We start from the raw sequence: 18,498 nt of genomic DNA, 5'->3' as shown, positions 1-18,498 counted from the left end.
CAGCTTTAAAAAATTGCCTTTATTCAGAATCACACTTTTTTTTTAATCTTACCATTATCAAAGTTTAAAAAAATATAGCACTCAGTGCAATGAAATACTACATTTAATTATTACTCAAACACTTAAGGCAGGCTTCTCACAGTTTACATGTGAGAATTTAGCATGATCCAAACTCAAATATCCACTTCTCATATCTTTCAATGTCTGCAGCAGAAACGGACTTAGAGACCTTTTTTAAAGCCATTTCAAAATCCTCCATAGTTGTAGGCATGTGCATTTCTTCTCTTGAAAGATTTCTGATTTCTTCTGGGGTCAAACCTTCAATACGCCTTCTCATTGCCATCAAGGATGCATCCCTAGGTTTTTTAATTAAAACACATACACAAAGTGTTATTTTGATTGAATAAAAACCCGTGAACAGAAAATCTTTTCAGTATGTGTTATTTTGTAATTATGCGACCACAGATACTTAGTACTGCACAGAATCTTTTATCAGAATACAAGGCCTGTTTGGAGTTGTTTTTTAGCAGTTAAATCTTCCATGATGAATTAAGGATATTAATCAATTTAAATAACTGATACTGAGTAAGGAGCCCAAGAAAGAGTAAAGGTGTAATAAAGAAGCTAGCAATTGAATCAGTGTAAGTGTCCAATAAAATGAAGACTAAACAACATCAGAGAGACAGGAGAGAACCAGAGAAAAACTATTTTCTACACATGTAGGAAAAACTAAATGATCAAGTTAGCATGTTTCAGCTTTCCCCTCTGTATTAGTTTTGTCTTTTTGGTTTTTTTTGGGGGGGGGGGTTGTGTTTTTTGTTTTTGAAGAAGAAACTTTACACTCAAGGACCTCTCCTTTCACCAAATTTCATCTTTAATAACAGGCACCATTTATGCAGAGGGACAGCAACCTGCAGCTGCTTTCCATTCACACACATTCTCACTGACGCCCACAAGCCTGTGTAGTATGCTTACTTTACGAGTACCTTGCTAATAAACATATGAACTAATACTCAGGACAAAACCTACTTGAGGGGCGCCTGGGTGGCTCAGTTGGTTAAGCGACTGCCTTCGGCTCAGGTCATGATCCTGGAGTCCCAGGATCGAGTCCCGCATCGGGCTCCCTGCTCGGCAGGGAGTCTGCTTCTCCCTCTGACCCTCCTCCCTCTCATGCTCTCTGTCTCTCATTCTCTCTCTCTCAAATAAATAAATAAAATCTTTAAAAAAAAAAAAAAAAAAAAAAAAACCTACTTGAATCAACTGGATTAGAGACTGTCTTTTTTCTTTTTTACTCCTGTTCCTATCATATTTAGGACACTTGTACTGAAAGAGATTGTACTCTCCTGGAGTATGCCCAATCCATTTCACATTTCTTAGTGAAAAGTATACTGAATAAGTAGACCCAACATTTTTTTAATCCAAGACAATTACTGATTTTCTATATTACACCAATTGTTCTAACATTAGCTTCTTGAACTTATAGCTTTCAAATGCACTGCAGACTGTTCAGTGACATGCAAGATACCCAAGTTCTTACCAGCACCTTATCACATAAACTTCATACCAAAACTTATGTCGCTGACTAGAGATTCTAATGTGGGTCTTTATTCTTCACCCATCTTATTAATTCAGCACAAAACTTCTTAACAGAAGTTTATACCCACAAAACCCTATGCTTTCAAAATAATTCATACCTGCACACATTGGTAATGTCCGCACCTGAATAACCTTCCATATTTTCTGCTATGCTTGCAAGGTCAACATCATCAGCCAATTCCAGTTCACGTAGACTTATTCGTAACAGCTCCTCCCTGCCTTTTGCTAATGATGGAAACAAATTTAAAAATGTAAGCCTTCAACATAAACATACTGTTATTTTTTTCTCAAGTCTACTTTGTATGAGAAGTTGTTTTCCAATTCTTAGAGCTCATTTGCTTAAAAATTTAAGAGCCCTTCTAAATTTAAAATTTCCTGGTACCAGGTGACTCAGTCAGCTGAGTGTCTGCCTTCAGCTTGGGTCATGGTCTCCGGTCCTGGGATTAAGCCCCGCGTCGGGATCCCTGCTTGGCGGGGAGTCTGCTTCTCCCTCTCCCCCTGCTTGTGCACTCGCTCTCTGTCTCAAATAAATAAATAATCTTAAAAAAAAAATTTCTGGTACCAAGGCTTTCAGGTTCTAGATATGGCCAAATCAGTTAATATAAGGAAAGACATCCTACATTTGTCTCTTTAAAGGAAAGTTAATTACTACCAAATTTTAAAATCTCTAAGCAAAACTACCTAAGAGTTAACATGAGCTTTCAGACAAGATTCAAATGCAGATAACCTGATGGTAATGGAATATAGATTCTTTTTTCAAGACGTCGTCTTAATGCCTCATCAATATCCCAGGGAAAATTAGTAGCTGCCAGAACCATAACCATTTTGGAAGGGTCATCATTTTCAGAAGCACCTCCAACACCTAAAAAAAAGGGAGAGGAGAATGTAAAAAGACAGGAAGTCAGAGTATAGAAAATAAAGCTCAACTACTTAAAAGATCATCATATATTTAGCACTAAGTTGCAAAGTAGTGTAATTGTTAAGCTTCCCTAGGACTTCTAAAGCTAAATGGTACATATATGAATTTGTGGCCCAAGAAAAGTAAATTTTAATATGCAAAAAAATAGGACTCAAAACAGATTTATTCAAAAGACCAGCTCAGCTTAACTACATACCAATTTCTAGGATTTTTCAAAAGCATACATATCCCTAAGGCAAAAATTTCAGTTTCATTGCTGAACATAAGAAATCCAAGCATATGCCCATGAGTGCTCTATGAACAGCCATTATTTCTGGCATGTCCCCACAGTCCGTGTCCCCAGTATATTGTCAATCTCCAGGACCTACTTGCCAGCCCTCTCTAGTTGGCAGGAGCTGTGTGGCTTAGCCCTAGGAGTAGAGCTTAGTCAATGCAGACACATGCATACCATCCATTTGAACCAGCAGCTCGGCTTTCACCCTTCTGCTTGCTTCGTGCTCTTCAGAAGTCCCTCTGCGACTACAAATGGAATCTATCTCATCGATAAATATGGTGGCTGGAGAGTAAAATCGAGCCTAAATAAAGAAACCATGTAACACCAGGTTTTTATTTCATTTTTATTTCATTTAAAAAATAATCTACAGCAATTAGAAAGGAGCCCAGGAGCCTACCACACCACATCTCTCTCTGGTCCTAATATTGGGAAAAGATAAACTGGAGCAGCTATAAGACAGCTTCTAATGGAAACTTACCATAGACTTAAATATTACATGGCAGGTGATATCTGTTTATTCATGAGTGATATAAATACAGAATTATCACGTGTGCTACAACAATAAGGTCAACAATGGTGGGAAAATATTTATAGATATTGGTAAGTGTTCTACAGTTCTAGAAAAAAATTGGTTTCAGAGAATCAGTACCTTAAATAAAATCATATAGATTCCTTCTAAGAAATCCTAATTAAATTGCCATTTTTCATTTGACATTGTCATTGACAATGACAATACAGTAACTAAAGAAGTTCACAGTTAATCTTTTTTATTTTTAAAGATTTATAGTGAGAGAGCACGAGTGATGAGGGGGACAGAGAGGTAGAGAAGCAGACTCCCCCTCTGAGCACAGAGCCCAGTGTGGGGCTCAATCTCACAACCCTGAGATCACGACCTGAGCCAAAATGGAGAGTCGGACGCCTAACTGATTGAGTCACCCAGGCGCCCCTATAGTTAATTATTTTTAAATGAAATATCCAACGAGGGCTAATTTCTTGGGGGATTACCAATAAACACAATAAAAACAAGGCTTAAGGCACTCATGGCTATAGTGGCCACCACATAAAATCAAAGCCAACGCACAGGTAAACAGAGAGGCAAAGGTCAAAGAGACATCCCCCAAAACATCCGAATTGTTAGATCCTGCTAGGTCTAAAAAGCTGGAACATAACTTCTGAAAATTCCTACTTACATGACCCAATATATTATTCTTTTGGTTTAAACTCATTTGATTAGGTTTCTGATACTTGAAAATGAAAATTCTTGACAATACAACAAAAATTATACCATTAAGTTTTGGTATGTGTTTGTTACCATGTCATGAGAAAAATCCTGGACAGACTTATATTTAAGTGGCATTATTTAAAATACAGCCCTTGAAAAAAAAAAAAAGAAAAGAAATACAGGCCTTGAGACATGTTTGCTTTGAGGGATTCTGGGGAATGGGCCTGGGCCCTCGGGGAGAGGCAACTCATCTACAGAGCAGCCAAGACAAGATGAGAGAGGGTGTACAACTTCACTCCTGGGGAGAGTCCATAGGATGAACAGGAAAAAAAAATTAAGCCAGTTTTAATTTGAGTTTTAAATATGAGCCCTAATCAAAAGTTCCAAACTGGCCTGTGACTGAGCCCCCACTCAGTAGTAGGCAATTCAAAGTCACAGACTCCAGAGAAGCAGGCACGTATTTAAAGATGGCTAACATGAGGGAAGCCGGTAAAAAACAAGCCGTTTGATATGCCTTCATAAACCTCACCATAAAAAATAATGTAAATTAGCACTCTGTAAGAGGCTTCCCCGCACAGAGGAAAATGGTCGTTTTTCTTGAATATAAACTCTCCATTAGAAAATATATCAAATAATCCTGAAACAGAACAGCTAAGATCTATTAGCCCCTGTGAGTCAGACCCTGTAGTAAGCGATCCACAGGCGTTAGCTCGTTTCACCACCCGAACGTCACAGAGGCGTCTCCTGCATTACGCGCATCCTCTTACAGAGGACGCAACTGAGGGTCAGGGAAGGAATCTGCCCACAGTTAGCCACTAAGAAGTGACAAGAGATGTGGGATCTGAAGCCGGGTGACCTGACCCTAAAGACTCCATATTTAGCCATTCATTCTATTTACCTTACATCTTTCAAAAGCCTAGATATTCTGGAATCCTGGCAATAGAATTCTTTCTCCCCTGAAGCAAAGGGCAAACTAATTTCCCAAACTCACCTAAGAGGTTCTCCACTAGATTCCCCTCCTGCAGTATAAACCACTGATCAACTATTAAGAACCTGGTAGAATTTGCATCCTGCCATACGAACTATCAAACTTGAAGGAGAAAATGGGAATTGAAACAGGGAGAAACCTTTACAGAAAATGAAAATGGATAACCTGAAATTGTACGGGTTTTCATTTGCTTGTTTTGTTATATTCTGAGTCTAGGAAGTAAGATCTAGTATCGTATTAACATGGTCATCTAAGGTTTTGTCCACGATGGGAGTCTTTAGAGTTAAGAATGCCAAGTCACTGTCCATATAATAAGCATAACTCTGTCCTGATACATATAACTACACTATTTCTTAAATGAGGCAAGACTGAAACAATCAGTGAAGCTTACCAGGGTCTGAAGTCTAAAAAGCTGTTGAAATTAATCCAAACACTCTACTACGAACTTGTTGAATTATGATTCCTTCTACTGATACTCAGATTAGTGGGAGTTGAAGAAGGAAAAAAGGAACTCAAAGTAATAAGTAAAGGAGTAGCAATCCAAAGTCTGGATCATTAAACTCAAGGTATTCAGCATAGTTAATAGATTGGAGGTGATCTCAATTCCATAACTACTTGATTTTCACTGTTCCACATTACTGTCACAACACTGAATTTACCATAGTATAAATAAGCCTACTGATTTAAAAAACATAATAATTTCAAACTCCCAGGACAGATCAGGAATGATCCCATAATGTGAGCATGCCCATAAGCCAAGAGAGATGGCTCTTCCTCTAGAGGAAAGGAGACAGAAAAACTCCAACTACTCATGTGCTTCGAGGGCACGGGACTCACACTCTGGGCGCAGTGCCATCCTGCCTAGCTTTTCTACACACTGGAGATAGTTACGACTCACTTCCTCCCTGCTTAGAGGTAGAGCATCATCAGAGTGGTCTCAAACATTCACCATTTCGAACAGAAGACGAACAAGCTTCTCAGACTCCCCTCTGTATTTGGAAGTCAGGGTTGACGAAGACACATTGAAGAACGTTGTCTTGCATTCCGTAGCTACTGCTTTAGCAAGGAGGGTCTTTCCTGTGCCAGGTGGGCCAACCATCAACACTCCCTGTAGGCAAAAGAATAACATAAGTGAAAGATTTACCTGCCACTGTTCTAATTCACAAGAATTCCATTACTAAGAATTAATTTTCAACTAACATATAATATTAAGATAAATAAAAAATAAACAAAAGGATACTTTATCACCAAATTACCTTTTCATTATAAAAGGTAACCACACTATTAAAAATTTGGAACTCAGAAATGAGAAAAATATAATCAATGTTATAACACTGACATTATAATAATCATACCCTAACACAGGTACCAATATTATTTGGGTGTATTTCCTGCTAGTCTTTCGATCAAACAAATTAGTTTTTTTGTTACAAAGTTGTACTCAAAGAATGTCCAGAATTGGTAGCTTGCTTCTCCCTTAGTAAGTACAGAGTTAGCCGTTGGCACATTTTCTAAATCCAAGAAAGTTTTTTTCAGTTTCTTTTCAGATCAGCTCACGACTTTTTTAAAAAGTACCCACTGATGCAGAAAGGTCTCAGTTTCTTAAGCACAACTGCAAGAAGCAGAGGATACAGGTTCTGGAGCAGATGCACCAAACGGAGGAGTTCTGCATTAGGCAACTTGTTCTTATTTGCAAATACGAGCTCATTCTAAATCAATTTTCCAAAGGTCACACTAGACCTATTTCTTATTCTGGGAACCTTGCAATAAGCTTTTGGTCTAAATAAAATTTGGAGTAACATATTTTTTAATTTAAAATTTTCCTTAAAATAAAATAAAGTAAAATTTTCCTTACCTAATTCTATCCTCTCACTCCCCTGAGTAAGATAAATACTGGTTTTCTATAGCAATGTACTTGCCATTCACTTTGACAACACCATTAACAACAATAAACTTACTTTCCATGGTCTCCTAATGCCCTTAAAGAATTCTGGCATCCACATTGGTAACACCACAGCTTCCTTAAGCAACTTTTTAGCTTCTACTAAGTCAGCAATATCATCCCTGAAAGAGGAGATATTTCATCAGTACCCTTAGATGACATATTTAACTGTATGCAGTCATCCTTACAAACCAAAGCAGCATGGCTTACACTGCCACCAGACTGCGAAGCCCCTGCCTGGGCGCGGTGAGCCGGCACACTGTGATGAGGCCTGCCACACCAGCCAGTCTATATGGAGCACAATCGGAATCTTCAATTCTTGGCAATAATGATTTCCAACTTGGTGAATGAGACCACTGGTCTATAGGCACCCAAGTATTTATCATGATAAAGTATCCTTATCATTATTTATCATTTATTATTTATTTATTTATTTATTTATTATTTATCATTTTAAATTCCTGCCCCTGTGATGCTCATCCCATAAACTCCATGATTTAAAAACAATGAGCCCATTAAAAAAAAAAAAAGTACAAAAAAGGGCATAAAGCAGAGACAAGGCTACAGTATTGCTGCTTTGCCCCCAACCCTATTAAGAGGTAGACACCAAGGATAGAGTATGATAGAGACTACTATGAAGTCATCACCAACCATTAGAAAACTCTTACTGCTACTACTATTACTGGTATATGTGGCATTTTCATGAAAATATATGTTCACTGTGTAAGTACCAAATACCAAAAAATATTTTTAAAATATCCCCAAAACCATACCTAAAAATCGTTAAGATTTTTTTTCAAAGGTTTTTTTTTTTTTTTTTATTTGACAGAGAGAGACACAGCGAGAGAGGGAACACAGGCAGGGGGAGTGGGATAGGGAGAAGCAGGCTTCCCGCGGAGCAGGGAGCCCGATGCGGGACTTGATCCCAGGACTCTGGGATCATGACCTGAGCCGAAGGCAGACGCTTAACGACGGAGCCACCCAGGCGCCCCTAAAAATCATTAAGATTTTAATGAAAAATATTTAACAGAATGTACCTAACTTTGTGGGAAAGGGGGCCTCTTATTTTTTTAATTTTTTTTTTGAAAGGGAGCTTTTAGAACTCAGAGTGATAATTACAGTTCTTCGATTAGATATAATAAGTCAAGTTGAGAATCACTGCTCAAAGTCATAGAAAATACAAGCAACATCCATGGGATAAACTATAGATAACAAGCAACAATGGGGCACCTGACTGGCTCAGTCAACAGAGCATTGCAACTCCTGATCTTGGTCGGGGTTGTGAGTTCAAGCCCCACTTCAAGCACAGAGCTTACATAAGAACAAAAACCAAAAGCAAACAACACACATGTGTAAGAATCCCTGCCATTTCACCATTAGAGGATGTCCCCAAAAGAAGATGAAATTTCTGTGATTTTTAGAAGATTTTTTTATTTAATAGAAACTTATGTATCATTTGTTACTTTATTAAATAAAAAGCTCAGACAAAAATTTGGTATAGCCTGAACCAAGTCCTGGGTTCACACTGCACGCACTCTCGTTCCATCCCCAAGGACTGATCTTCAGTGCATTTACTGAAAAAGTAATGGTTCCCTTTGCTTTTCCTAAAAGCATTATCAACACCCAATTATCTTGTTATGATATAACTTACCATCGAACATTGGGATTCTGAGAAATTATATCTCTTTCCAAAGCTTCTACTAAGTCCTTATCATATCCAGTACTATCAAATTTACTTGTCTCTGGGTCGGTAACTGCAGCAGGTGATTTGTTCTACATCGGGAGAAAAACACAAGAGCTTCTGATTGACTCAAAAATTATACTCAGAAACACAGACTGGACTCCAGTGATATTTTTAGAAGAGCTAATATAATAGTACAAGTAATGAAAGAGTCAAAGACTATTAAAGTCATTGTTCTATACCAACATCAGAATGAGTTATTACAGTTTCATATTCAACTTTTACTTTTACATAAAAAGTATGACAAAAGTGTTAAAGGAAAACAAAAATATTATGCATACGAATTGGTGAGAATCAAAAAAATCAACACTGAGATGAACTGTGGTTACTGGTGAATATCAGATATGTGTGGCATTTATCTCAAAACTTTAGAGGAGATAAGGTTAAAGACAGATGGTTTATGTAGCTAAGATTACAGCTCACTTTTTTTGTTTTTTTTTTTGTTTTTTTTTTTTTTAAAGATTTTATTTATTTATTTGACAGAGAGAGACACAGCGAGAGAGGGAACACAAGCAGGGGGAGAGGGAGAGGGAGAAGCAGGCCTCCCGCCGAGCAGGGAGCCCGATGCGGGGCTCGATCCCAGGACCCTGGGATCATGACCTGAGCCGAAGGCAGACGCTTAACGACTGAGCCACCCAGGCGCCCCTCACTTTTTTTGTTTTTTAAAGACTTAATTAATTTATTTGAGAGCGAGAGTGAGAGTGCGCACGTTGAGTTGAGGGAAGAGCAGAGGGAAAGGCAAACAATCTCAAGCAAACTCGACGCTGAGCACAGAGTCCCATGCAGGGCTCCATCTCACAACCCCGAGGTTGCAACCTGAGCCAAAACCAAGAGTCAGACGCTTAACCGACTGAGCCACCCAGGCGTCCCATCTACAGCTCACTCTTAACTACCCACCCAGCCCTCATCAATGCTCCTAAAATTTTCCTTTTCACTGTTCCCACCCCACTGCAAAAGAGACTTCTCAGTTCCCCGGTGCAATTCCCTCCCACACTCTGTGACGGCAACCTTTAGGACCACAGTTCCGAAGCCCTGTACTAAAGTACTCCAGGGTACGACGGCAAACTGACAGAGCACTGCAGGGTATTTTACATTTTTTAGTGAAACCCAGCATTATCTGTTGAACACTGGGTGAATTACCAGCTCCAGGTAGTTCCGTTTCTACATTAAAACTGCTACATTCCTGGGCGTCTGGGTGGCTCAGTCGTTAAGCATCTGCCTTCAGCTCAGGTCATGATCCCAGGGTCCTGGGATCGAGCCCCACATCGGGCTCCCTGCTCAGCGGGAAGCCTGCTTCTCCCTCTCCCATTACCCCTGCTGCGTTCCCTCTCTCGCTGTGTCTCTGTCAAATAAATAAATAAAATCTTTAAAAAAAACAAAACAAAACAAAAAACCCTGCTACATTCCTTTCAATAACGCCATATTTTTGTGAAGCTCGGTTTCTGGCAGTTTCTGTGATAAAAGAAATAGTGGGAAAAATCAAGGTGAAAGAGGAATCGGAGTGAAATATCCACTCTGCCTCCAAAGTCTGAGAAACTGAGCAGTGCCCAACATGCGCTGTTAGGACACAGCAAAGTTGTCTGAACCCAACTTCTTCACCAATGGATGGGTATTCTTTTGGTCCTTGAGGTGCTGTGAAAACATACAGACACTCATGAATTTTATAAGGCAAGAAAATTTATGAAGCTCTACATTAGGGTAAACAGTCATTTACTTGGTCTTGTACTAGAATTCTTACCCTGTCTCATTAACATTGTTTTGCCCATACATGATTTCTTTGTCAGTGGTGCTATCTAAAGTAGGTATTAACATCTATGCTTAACCAATATTTATATATTCAAAGTCTTAAACTAGATGGTCAAAAAAGCGTCTGTCTTACAATATACATATTCACTATCCAATGCAAACATAAAAAATTCAAGGAAGGTATTGTGCAGCCTTTAGGAGAAGGTTGGGGCACCTGGCTGGCTCAGACAGAAGAGCATGAGACTCTTGATCTCAGGGTCATGAGTTCAAGCCCCACGTTGGGTGTAGACATTACTTAAAAAAAAAAACCAAAAAAAAAAACCACAAACAACTTTAAAAAAATAAATAAATAAGGGGCGCCTGGGTGGCTCAGTCGGTAAACAATAAAACAAAGAACTAGTTCCTTGAAAACGTGAATGAAAATGACAAACCTCTAGCAACACTGAAAATGAGAAAAACAGACAACACCTATTATTAATGTCAAGAATGACCTACAGAGGCACCTGGGTGGCTCAGTCGGTTAAGCGTCTGCCTTTGGCTCGGGTCACGATCCCAGGGACCTGGAATCAAGCCCCACATCGGGCTCCCTACTCAGCGGGAACCTTGCTTTTTCCTCTCCCACTCCCCCTGCTTGTGTTCCCTCTCTTGCTGTCTCTCTCTCTGTCAAATAAATAAATAAAATATTTTAAAAAAAACAAAAACTTTAAAAAAATAAATAAGGGGCGGCTGGGTGGCTCAGTTGGTTAAGCATCTGCCTCCAGCTTGGGTCATGATCCCAGGGTCCTGGGATCGAGACCCGCATGGGACTCCCTGCTCAGCAAGGAGCCTGCTTCCCTTCCTCTCCCTCTGCCTGCCGCTTTGCCTACTTGTGCTCTCTGTCAAATAAGTAAATTTTAAGAAAGAAAAGAAAAAAAAGAAAAGAAGGAAGGAAGGAAGGAAAGAAAGAGATGGTTATCTTTAAGTATTTATGCAGCTGTTATTCATTCACAAATATTTACCAAGAACCCATTCTGTGCTAGCAGCTGTGAGGGACAGAAAGAAGACACTGTCCCTGATTACTGGGAACTCACACTGTAAGCCTAGGAAGACACAGATAGAAAAGCACTTTCTAGTTGTTTTCTTTCCTCCCACAGAACACAGTGCTGAAGGGATGTCTGTAGACAAAGCAAAATGAATTTAAGCTAGGCAGAAAGGAGAAACAAATAATAGGTCAGCCAAAGGGAGCTATGGAATTTCAAGTGTTGACGTTTTTGATAGGATTTTATTTAATTAGCTGAAAGAGTACAATTTCTTTGAAGCACATATTGATTCAATAACCTGCTCTGAGTAAAAATGCTAACAACTACTAGTAGGTGAAACGGAGCAGGAGAAGGGCTAAAAAGAATATAGCCTCCTTCTTGTGCTCAAAATAATGCTAAAGATGAACCAATTACCCAGGAGATAAATACCCAGGTTTAAAACCAGTTATTGTAAAAGCTGGCAACATTATAAATCCAAAATCCAAATCCTTAATCTCAGGAAACAAACTGAGGTTGCTGGAGTGGTGGGGGGTGGGAGGGATGGGGTGGCTGGGTGATAGACATTGGGGAGGGTATGTGCTATGGTGAGCGCTGTGAATTGTGTAAGACTGTTGAATCACAGACCTGTACCTCTGAAACAAATAATACATTATATGTTAAAAAAAAGAAGATAGTAGGAAGGGAAAAATGAAGGGGGGGAAATCAGAGGGGGAGACGAACCATGAGAGACTACAGACTCTGAGAAACAAACTGAGGGTTCCAGAGGGGAGGGGAGTGGGGGGACGGGTTAGCCCGGTGATGGGTATTAAAGAGGGCACGTACTGCATGGAGCACTGGGTGTTACATGCAAACAATGAATCATGGAACACTACATCAAAAACTAATGATGTAATGTATGGTGATTAACATAACATAAAAAAAGAGAAAAAAAAGAATTCTTTCTAGTCATCAGTTACTACCACTGTTAAGCATCTAATTATTCTATAATTACCTGAAATATATTAATCTGGTCTCCCCAAGTACAATTTCTCAACAATGGGTACATATTTTCAAGACACACTAGCTGACTCGGGGAGAAAACCTATTTTATACATTTGTTCTCTGGCTGTCCTATACCCCTCACTCAAAGTCCTGAGGATTTTAGCAATTAAGCAAAGTCTACACTAAGCAGAGACACAGATAAGACCTCCTCTTATTGCAGCTGATCTTATGTTTATTTAGTATACTTTCTTCTCTTACTCTTTCTTGAAACAATAGAGAACCAAAGAGTGGTGGAAACACTATACGTTTTAAAACTGAAGGCTAAAATACTTTCACTGATAAACAAGAACTTTTTTCTTAAGTGAGTTTCCTTTTAAGGGATTTATTTTTGTCTTGATTTTAACCCAATATTTCTACTTTTGCATTGTATCCATTAAGGAGCATTTTGAATGTAGTCGCCAACATCTGAAATATCTCATTAAATTTTTGAAAAAATGCAATAATAAAACTGTTTAAGCAACAGTAAATACAGTAAAATCTCAGTTACCTGGAATGTGTGGGAAATAGTAACAGCTAACACTCATGAAGTATGTGCTGGGGGCCAGAAAAGATTATTGCACTTATCCTACGAAAACTCTAGGAGACAGGTGTTAAAATAATTCTATATATGAGGAAATAAAACTTAGAAAGACCAAACGGCTTATGGTAACACAGAGCAGAGTTGGTGCTTCAACACAGGTCTACTTGTATCTAAAGCCCATGCTCTTAATCGTCATGCTATATTTTTGAAAAGCTTTATATTTTCCTGCCTTACCAGCAAGATCATATTAATTTAAAATCTCTTGGACAACTGATTTGTTGATTACTACTGTGCCAGAAAATGAGGAGGTACTCAGAGAATGATGAGTACATGTCAAAAAAGACATAGTGATCTAGTTTCAAAGGTCTCACCCCTCAAATCTTAAACAATTTAAGCATCAAAAAGATAGCAACAGATTATAATTCACTGAATCAAATAAGAATCCATGACTCCATACTGATAACATTAAATAAAGAGAAAGAGATGAAGTTTTTCCTTACAGCAGGATGCCAATTAATGTAGAAGAAATAATAGCATTAGAAAATCATGATTTTTTAACTGCCACAGGAATAACTGATTTAGGCAAGCATCACTGAATGCTAAAACAAGTAGATAAAATTTTGATGAGAAATAGGATATTTACAGTCTCAAGTATCTCCCCCCAAATTAATATAAAGGGAGAAAGAGTAACTTTATAGTGGAAAGCCCAGGCAGACACCACCCTAACAAAGCACTCCAATTTATCACAAGTCACAGAACCAATAAACATCCTGTGTCTCCTTCTTATACATTGTGAAGAACAAGACTTCCCTTCCATGGTATTCCTGCCCAAAATGCATACCCTTAATCTAATCACGAGGAAACATCAGAAAAGCCCAAACTGAGAGGCATTCTACAAAACAACTGGCCTGTACTCTTCAAAAATACCAAAGACCAAAAAAGAGAAAGGCTGAGAAAGTTTTCACATTAAAGAGATGAAAGAAACATGACAACCAAATGTAATGTATACTTCCCTACTGCGTCCTGGCACGGGGGCACAATGAGCTATGATATGTCAGCACTGGGATAACTAGCTGAATTTTATGAGGGTCTATGGATTGATACAACACTGTATCACTGTAAAATGTGTGGCTTTTGACAACTGTATTGTGTTTATATAAAAGAATGTCCAAGTACCTAGGAAATACACTCTAAAGTATTTAAGGGTAAAAGGGCATGATATCTACAATTTACTCTCAATGCTGCAGGAAAAAAATGTATATAGAGAGTAGAAGATAAAGCAAAAGGGGCAAAAGATTAATAATTGGTAAAACTGGGTAAATTTATACTGTTCTTGCAACCTGTTTGCAAGTCTGAAATTATTTCAAGATATAAAGATACAAAAAATACTCCAAAATATCTGTTTAATAGTGAGTGGGAAAAATCCCAGTCTAGGTGGAATATGACTAAGGTTCTAATATAGTCTGGTCGTTTCAATGACTAAAAATTATTAAAATTTATACAGTCTTCATTTTTATGGTTAATAAATATTTCATTTATGAAAACCAGTAACATTTACCTTTTCCTCTCTTCCTTTACTCTGTTCTTTCTTTTCCCGACAACGAACAGCTTTCCCTCTGTCATTGTGAAGATTGTGTGCAGATGAACGGTGAACTCTGACAGTTGTACTTGGACGGTTACCGTGTGGCTTAGGGTCACTGTACTGAGGAGACTGGCGTTTTCTAGGTCCCGGTGAGGGTCTAATTAGACACAAGATCATGAAAATCATAATGAACTGGAGGTGGTCCAAAAACAGACGTACACATATCATGCGTAAGTTAGAGTCTATGAACTAAAGAAGCTATAACTAAAGAGGCAATAACGGAACACAAGATAGGACTGAATGAACGAGTCACTGAAATCTAAGATCTGCTGTTTATATCTGACACAGCGGTCTGTGGTGATTTAATGAGAAGAATGGACTGCAGTATGGTTATATGGTAGAAATAATAGAAGGCAAGTGATCACCTCTCTTTTGAGAGGAAATCACTGGTGTACATCAAGGATGAATGACAACTTAGTCTGATTCTTAGAAACTGAAAAGACAGCAATTATCAAAGAGAGTTTTATCAAAAGAACCAGAACACAGCACAGGTACAGGATTCACATTTATCCACTGGTACATGTGCAAGCTGAAACTATTTTATTTAGAATATATCATAGTTCTCATATTTTAATTAATAAAATTAAATCATTTTCCCGCTTAAAACACTGACATAACCACTGGCTGAGGACAGTCACAAGAAGTGATGTAGAGCGCTTTACGTTTACACACATCACCTCATGTCATCTTTATTTCTGCGGCAGGACTCGGACCTCTCAAATATTTCTCAGGCTCCTAGACTTGGCGGGGCCATTAAAGTGAAAAATAAAAAAGGTAAAAGAGGCCTATCCTCAAATACCTCAAGTATAGTTAAGAAAAAGGTATGTAAAACTAGGCAAGTATGCCAGAAAATGTAAAAGAGACCAAGTGCTACAACCTCTAGAGGACAGAAAATAAACTGGGCCTGGAAACACAGGAGATGAACTAAACAAGAGGGTATAACTGCAGACAAGAAAATCAGTGTAGAAAAGCAAAAAAATCAAAATGAGCTTCATCTATGTAAAGGTTTATAAAGACACTAACTATAGACAATGGTGAGCATTCAGGGAGGGTACCGGACAGAGAAGGTGGTTCGGTAAGTAGAAAATCTCAATACTAGTTCAAGAGGCTTAGCTTTTAGCTAACTGCTGCTGCAAAGGTTTTAGAAAGATGGGGCCAGTGCTGAGTAAGATACACCGATAAAGGAAACAGAAAGCAGGGGGATATTTGCAGGTTACAAATGTTATGGAGGCCTGAGATGAGTGCCTGGCCTAAGGCAATAAGCAATGGAAGTCCGAGAGATACACTATCAAAAAAGATACTCCTAGACATGGGAAGTTGAGAATGAGGATCTGGGGGGCGCCTGGGTGGCTCAGTCGGTTAAGCGACTGCCTTCAGCTCAGGTCACGAACCCAGGGTCCTGGGATTGAGCCCCGCATGGGCTCACTGATCGACGGGGGGCTTGCTTCTCCCTCTGCCGCTCCCCCTGCTTGTGCTCTCCTGCTCTCTGTCAAATAAATAAATAAAATCTTAAAAAAAAAAATAATGAGGATTTGGCAGAATGATAAAGACAAAAAGGAATGATGGGGGTTTGATTTTCGATTTAGACATCTGGATAGCCAAGTAGAGATATTCTTTTAAAATATGTATTCCCCTCTTACTAGAAAAATAATATAAAACAGACACTGAGATATAATCAAGTATAAGAATAAAAGTCACCTGTAACCCCATTACCCAGAGTTAGCCACTTAACATATTAGTCTATTTTCTTATAGCTGTCTTTCATTTAAACAGAACTGGAACTGTTATATACACATGCATTCATATTTATCTCTAATCCTATCATAAGGCATTTCCTGTATCATTACCTCATAAATGGCTTTTAATGACTAGATGGCAGTTACATGTAAAATATGCCACATTTTATCCACTTCTTACTGTCAGGTATTCATTTCTCCAAAAACTAATTTACTGAAATATTATTATTGATTATTCTACGCACTGGGGATAAAAAAATTTCAAGTAAGTTTAATAAAACCTTTACTCTTAGGGACTTACATCCGTGTGTGTATATATGTGTGTGGAGAGGGGGCTTCAATGAAGACATAAACAGTACATCAGATGATGTTATGTGCAGTCTAGAAAAATAAAGAAGGGTAGGGGCTCCCATTGGGGGAGCGGGGGTATTTCAGGTAGGGTGGTTGGAGTTGGCCTTTCTGAGGTAACATTTAAGGTGAGACCTGAAGGAAACGAGAGAACAAGTCATCAAACATCTGAGCTGAAGGAAAGGCAAGTGCAAAGAACTTAAGTATCTGTGTGTTTGACTTGCTCGAGGAGGAAGAGAGTTGTAAGAACTCAGGTTCTAGAGGTAGTGCGGAACCGGACCGCATGTGCTGTTGAAGGATATGATGAAAACTTTGGGTTTTATTGTGAGATGAGATATCTGAGGGATGCTAAATGGCTTTTAAAAGACATTTTAAAATAATCACATTTAATAGCTTTGAAGCTATTTCTAATCTTTGCTCTAAAAGGCTCAGTGAACCTCCTTGTACAAACATTTCTGTGCATGACCATAGAGGAGACTGAATCTGTTCTTTATTTTTTTTTTTTTTAAGATTTTATTTATTTATTTGAGAGAGAGAATGAGAGAGAGAGAGCATGAGAGGGGGGAGGGTCAGAGGGAGAAGCAGACTCCCTGCCGAGCAGGAAGCCCGATGCGGGACTCGATCCTGTGACTCCAGGATCATGACCTGAGCCGAAGGCAGTCGCTTAACCAACTGAGCCACCCAGGCACCCTGAATCTGTTCTTTAAATGGGACTAAAATCTAGCTGATGACAAGGTTAGAATCACCAACAGTTCAACAAAGAGTAGGTTCTCATAAGCATGAGTACAAATGAAGACTAACAAAACATAAAAAGTTTTGAGGGCTATCTAGTTGAGGAAGCAAGTAAAATAAACTACAGGAATAAGCAAAGACGCAGCAAAGAAAGTCAAAGAGGAGAACTTTACAGTTAATAGTGATCCATCCAAGGCATTTAAGATACGGGACAGAAAAAGATACTGAAGAAAGCAAAAAGCAATCAGAACGGAAACTAGGACTCATCATCATAGAATTTCCTAGATGAAGAGGCTCATGTAATTCAATTTCCTACCACTCCCAAGAGAGAATCCTCCTGCCTCTGCTTGTTAGATTGAGGTGACCAAATAACTCATTAAATTTGAGATGAACTAAATTTTCATTGGGCACATGTATTCATCGGAAAGTTCTTACCAATAAGTGAGAAAGGAGTTACAGGGCTGTTATGGACTGAATGTTTGTGTCCCCCAAAATTCATTATGTTAAATCCCTCATCCCCAGTGAGACCATTTAGAGTAAGGGAGTACTTAAAGTTAGGGACACCTGAATGGCTCAGTCAGTAAAGCATGTGACTCTTGATCTCAGGTGGTGAGTTCAAGCCCCATGTTGGGCATGGAGCCTACTTAAAAATAAATAAATAAATGAAATAAAGTTAAATAAGGCCTTGATCTGAGGACTTTGTTCTTGTGAGAGACACCAGGGAGCTTGATTATTCCCAAAGACAGAGACAAGGCAGCTGTCTGCTTGGAAGAGTCCTCAGGAACCAAACTAGCTAGCACCTTGATCTTGGACCTTTAGCCTCCAGAACTGTGAGAAATAAAGACATAAATTTCTGGGGCACCTGGGTGGCTCAGTCGTTAAGTGTCTGCCTTTGGCTCAGGTCATGATCCCAGGGTCCTGGGATCGAGCCCCGCATCGGGCTCCCTGCTCCGCGGGAAGCCTGCTTCTCCCTCTCCCACTCCCCCTGCTTGTGTTCCCTCTCTCGCTGTCTCTCTGTCAAATAAATAAATA

At 38.9% G+C, this 18,498-nt stretch overlaps 1 protein-coding gene across 2 annotated transcripts in view; it reads right to left on the bottom strand.

Annotated features, from left to right (window-relative positions):
• Window positions 1-18,498, bottom strand: part of KATNA1 (katanin catalytic subunit A1) — a 33,143-nt gene continuing 14,645 nt past the window's right edge. For both annotated transcript variants that reach the window (XM_032407678.1, XM_032407677.1), the window contains 8 exons: window positions 14,567-14,747; window positions 8,593-8,714; window positions 6,958-7,063; window positions 5,949-6,107; window positions 2,964-3,090; window positions 2,324-2,458; window positions 1,695-1,821; window positions 1-356 (listed from right to left, as the gene is read on the bottom strand). In XM_032407678.1, the coding sequence (XP_032263569.1) occupies window positions 158-356; window positions 1,695-1,821; window positions 2,324-2,458; window positions 2,964-3,090; window positions 5,949-6,107; window positions 6,958-7,063; window positions 8,593-8,714; window positions 14,567-14,747 (1,156 nt within the window). In that variant the 3' untranslated portion in view covers window positions 1-157. The remainder of the gene's footprint in view (window positions 357-1,694; window positions 1,822-2,323; window positions 2,459-2,963; window positions 3,091-5,948; window positions 6,108-6,957; window positions 7,064-8,592; window positions 8,715-14,566; window positions 14,748-18,498) is intronic.

Source organism: Phoca vitulina, unplaced genomic scaffold (assembly GCF_004348235.1).
Source record: "Phoca vitulina isolate PV1807 unplaced genomic scaffold, GSC_HSeal_1.0 scaffold9, whole genome shotgun sequence".
NCBI classification, from domain to species: Eukaryota; Metazoa; Chordata; class Mammalia; order Carnivora; family Phocidae; genus Phoca; species Phoca vitulina.
The sequence above is the reverse complement of the archived record's forward strand: the minus strand, read 5'-3'. Positions and strand labels throughout refer to the sequence as shown.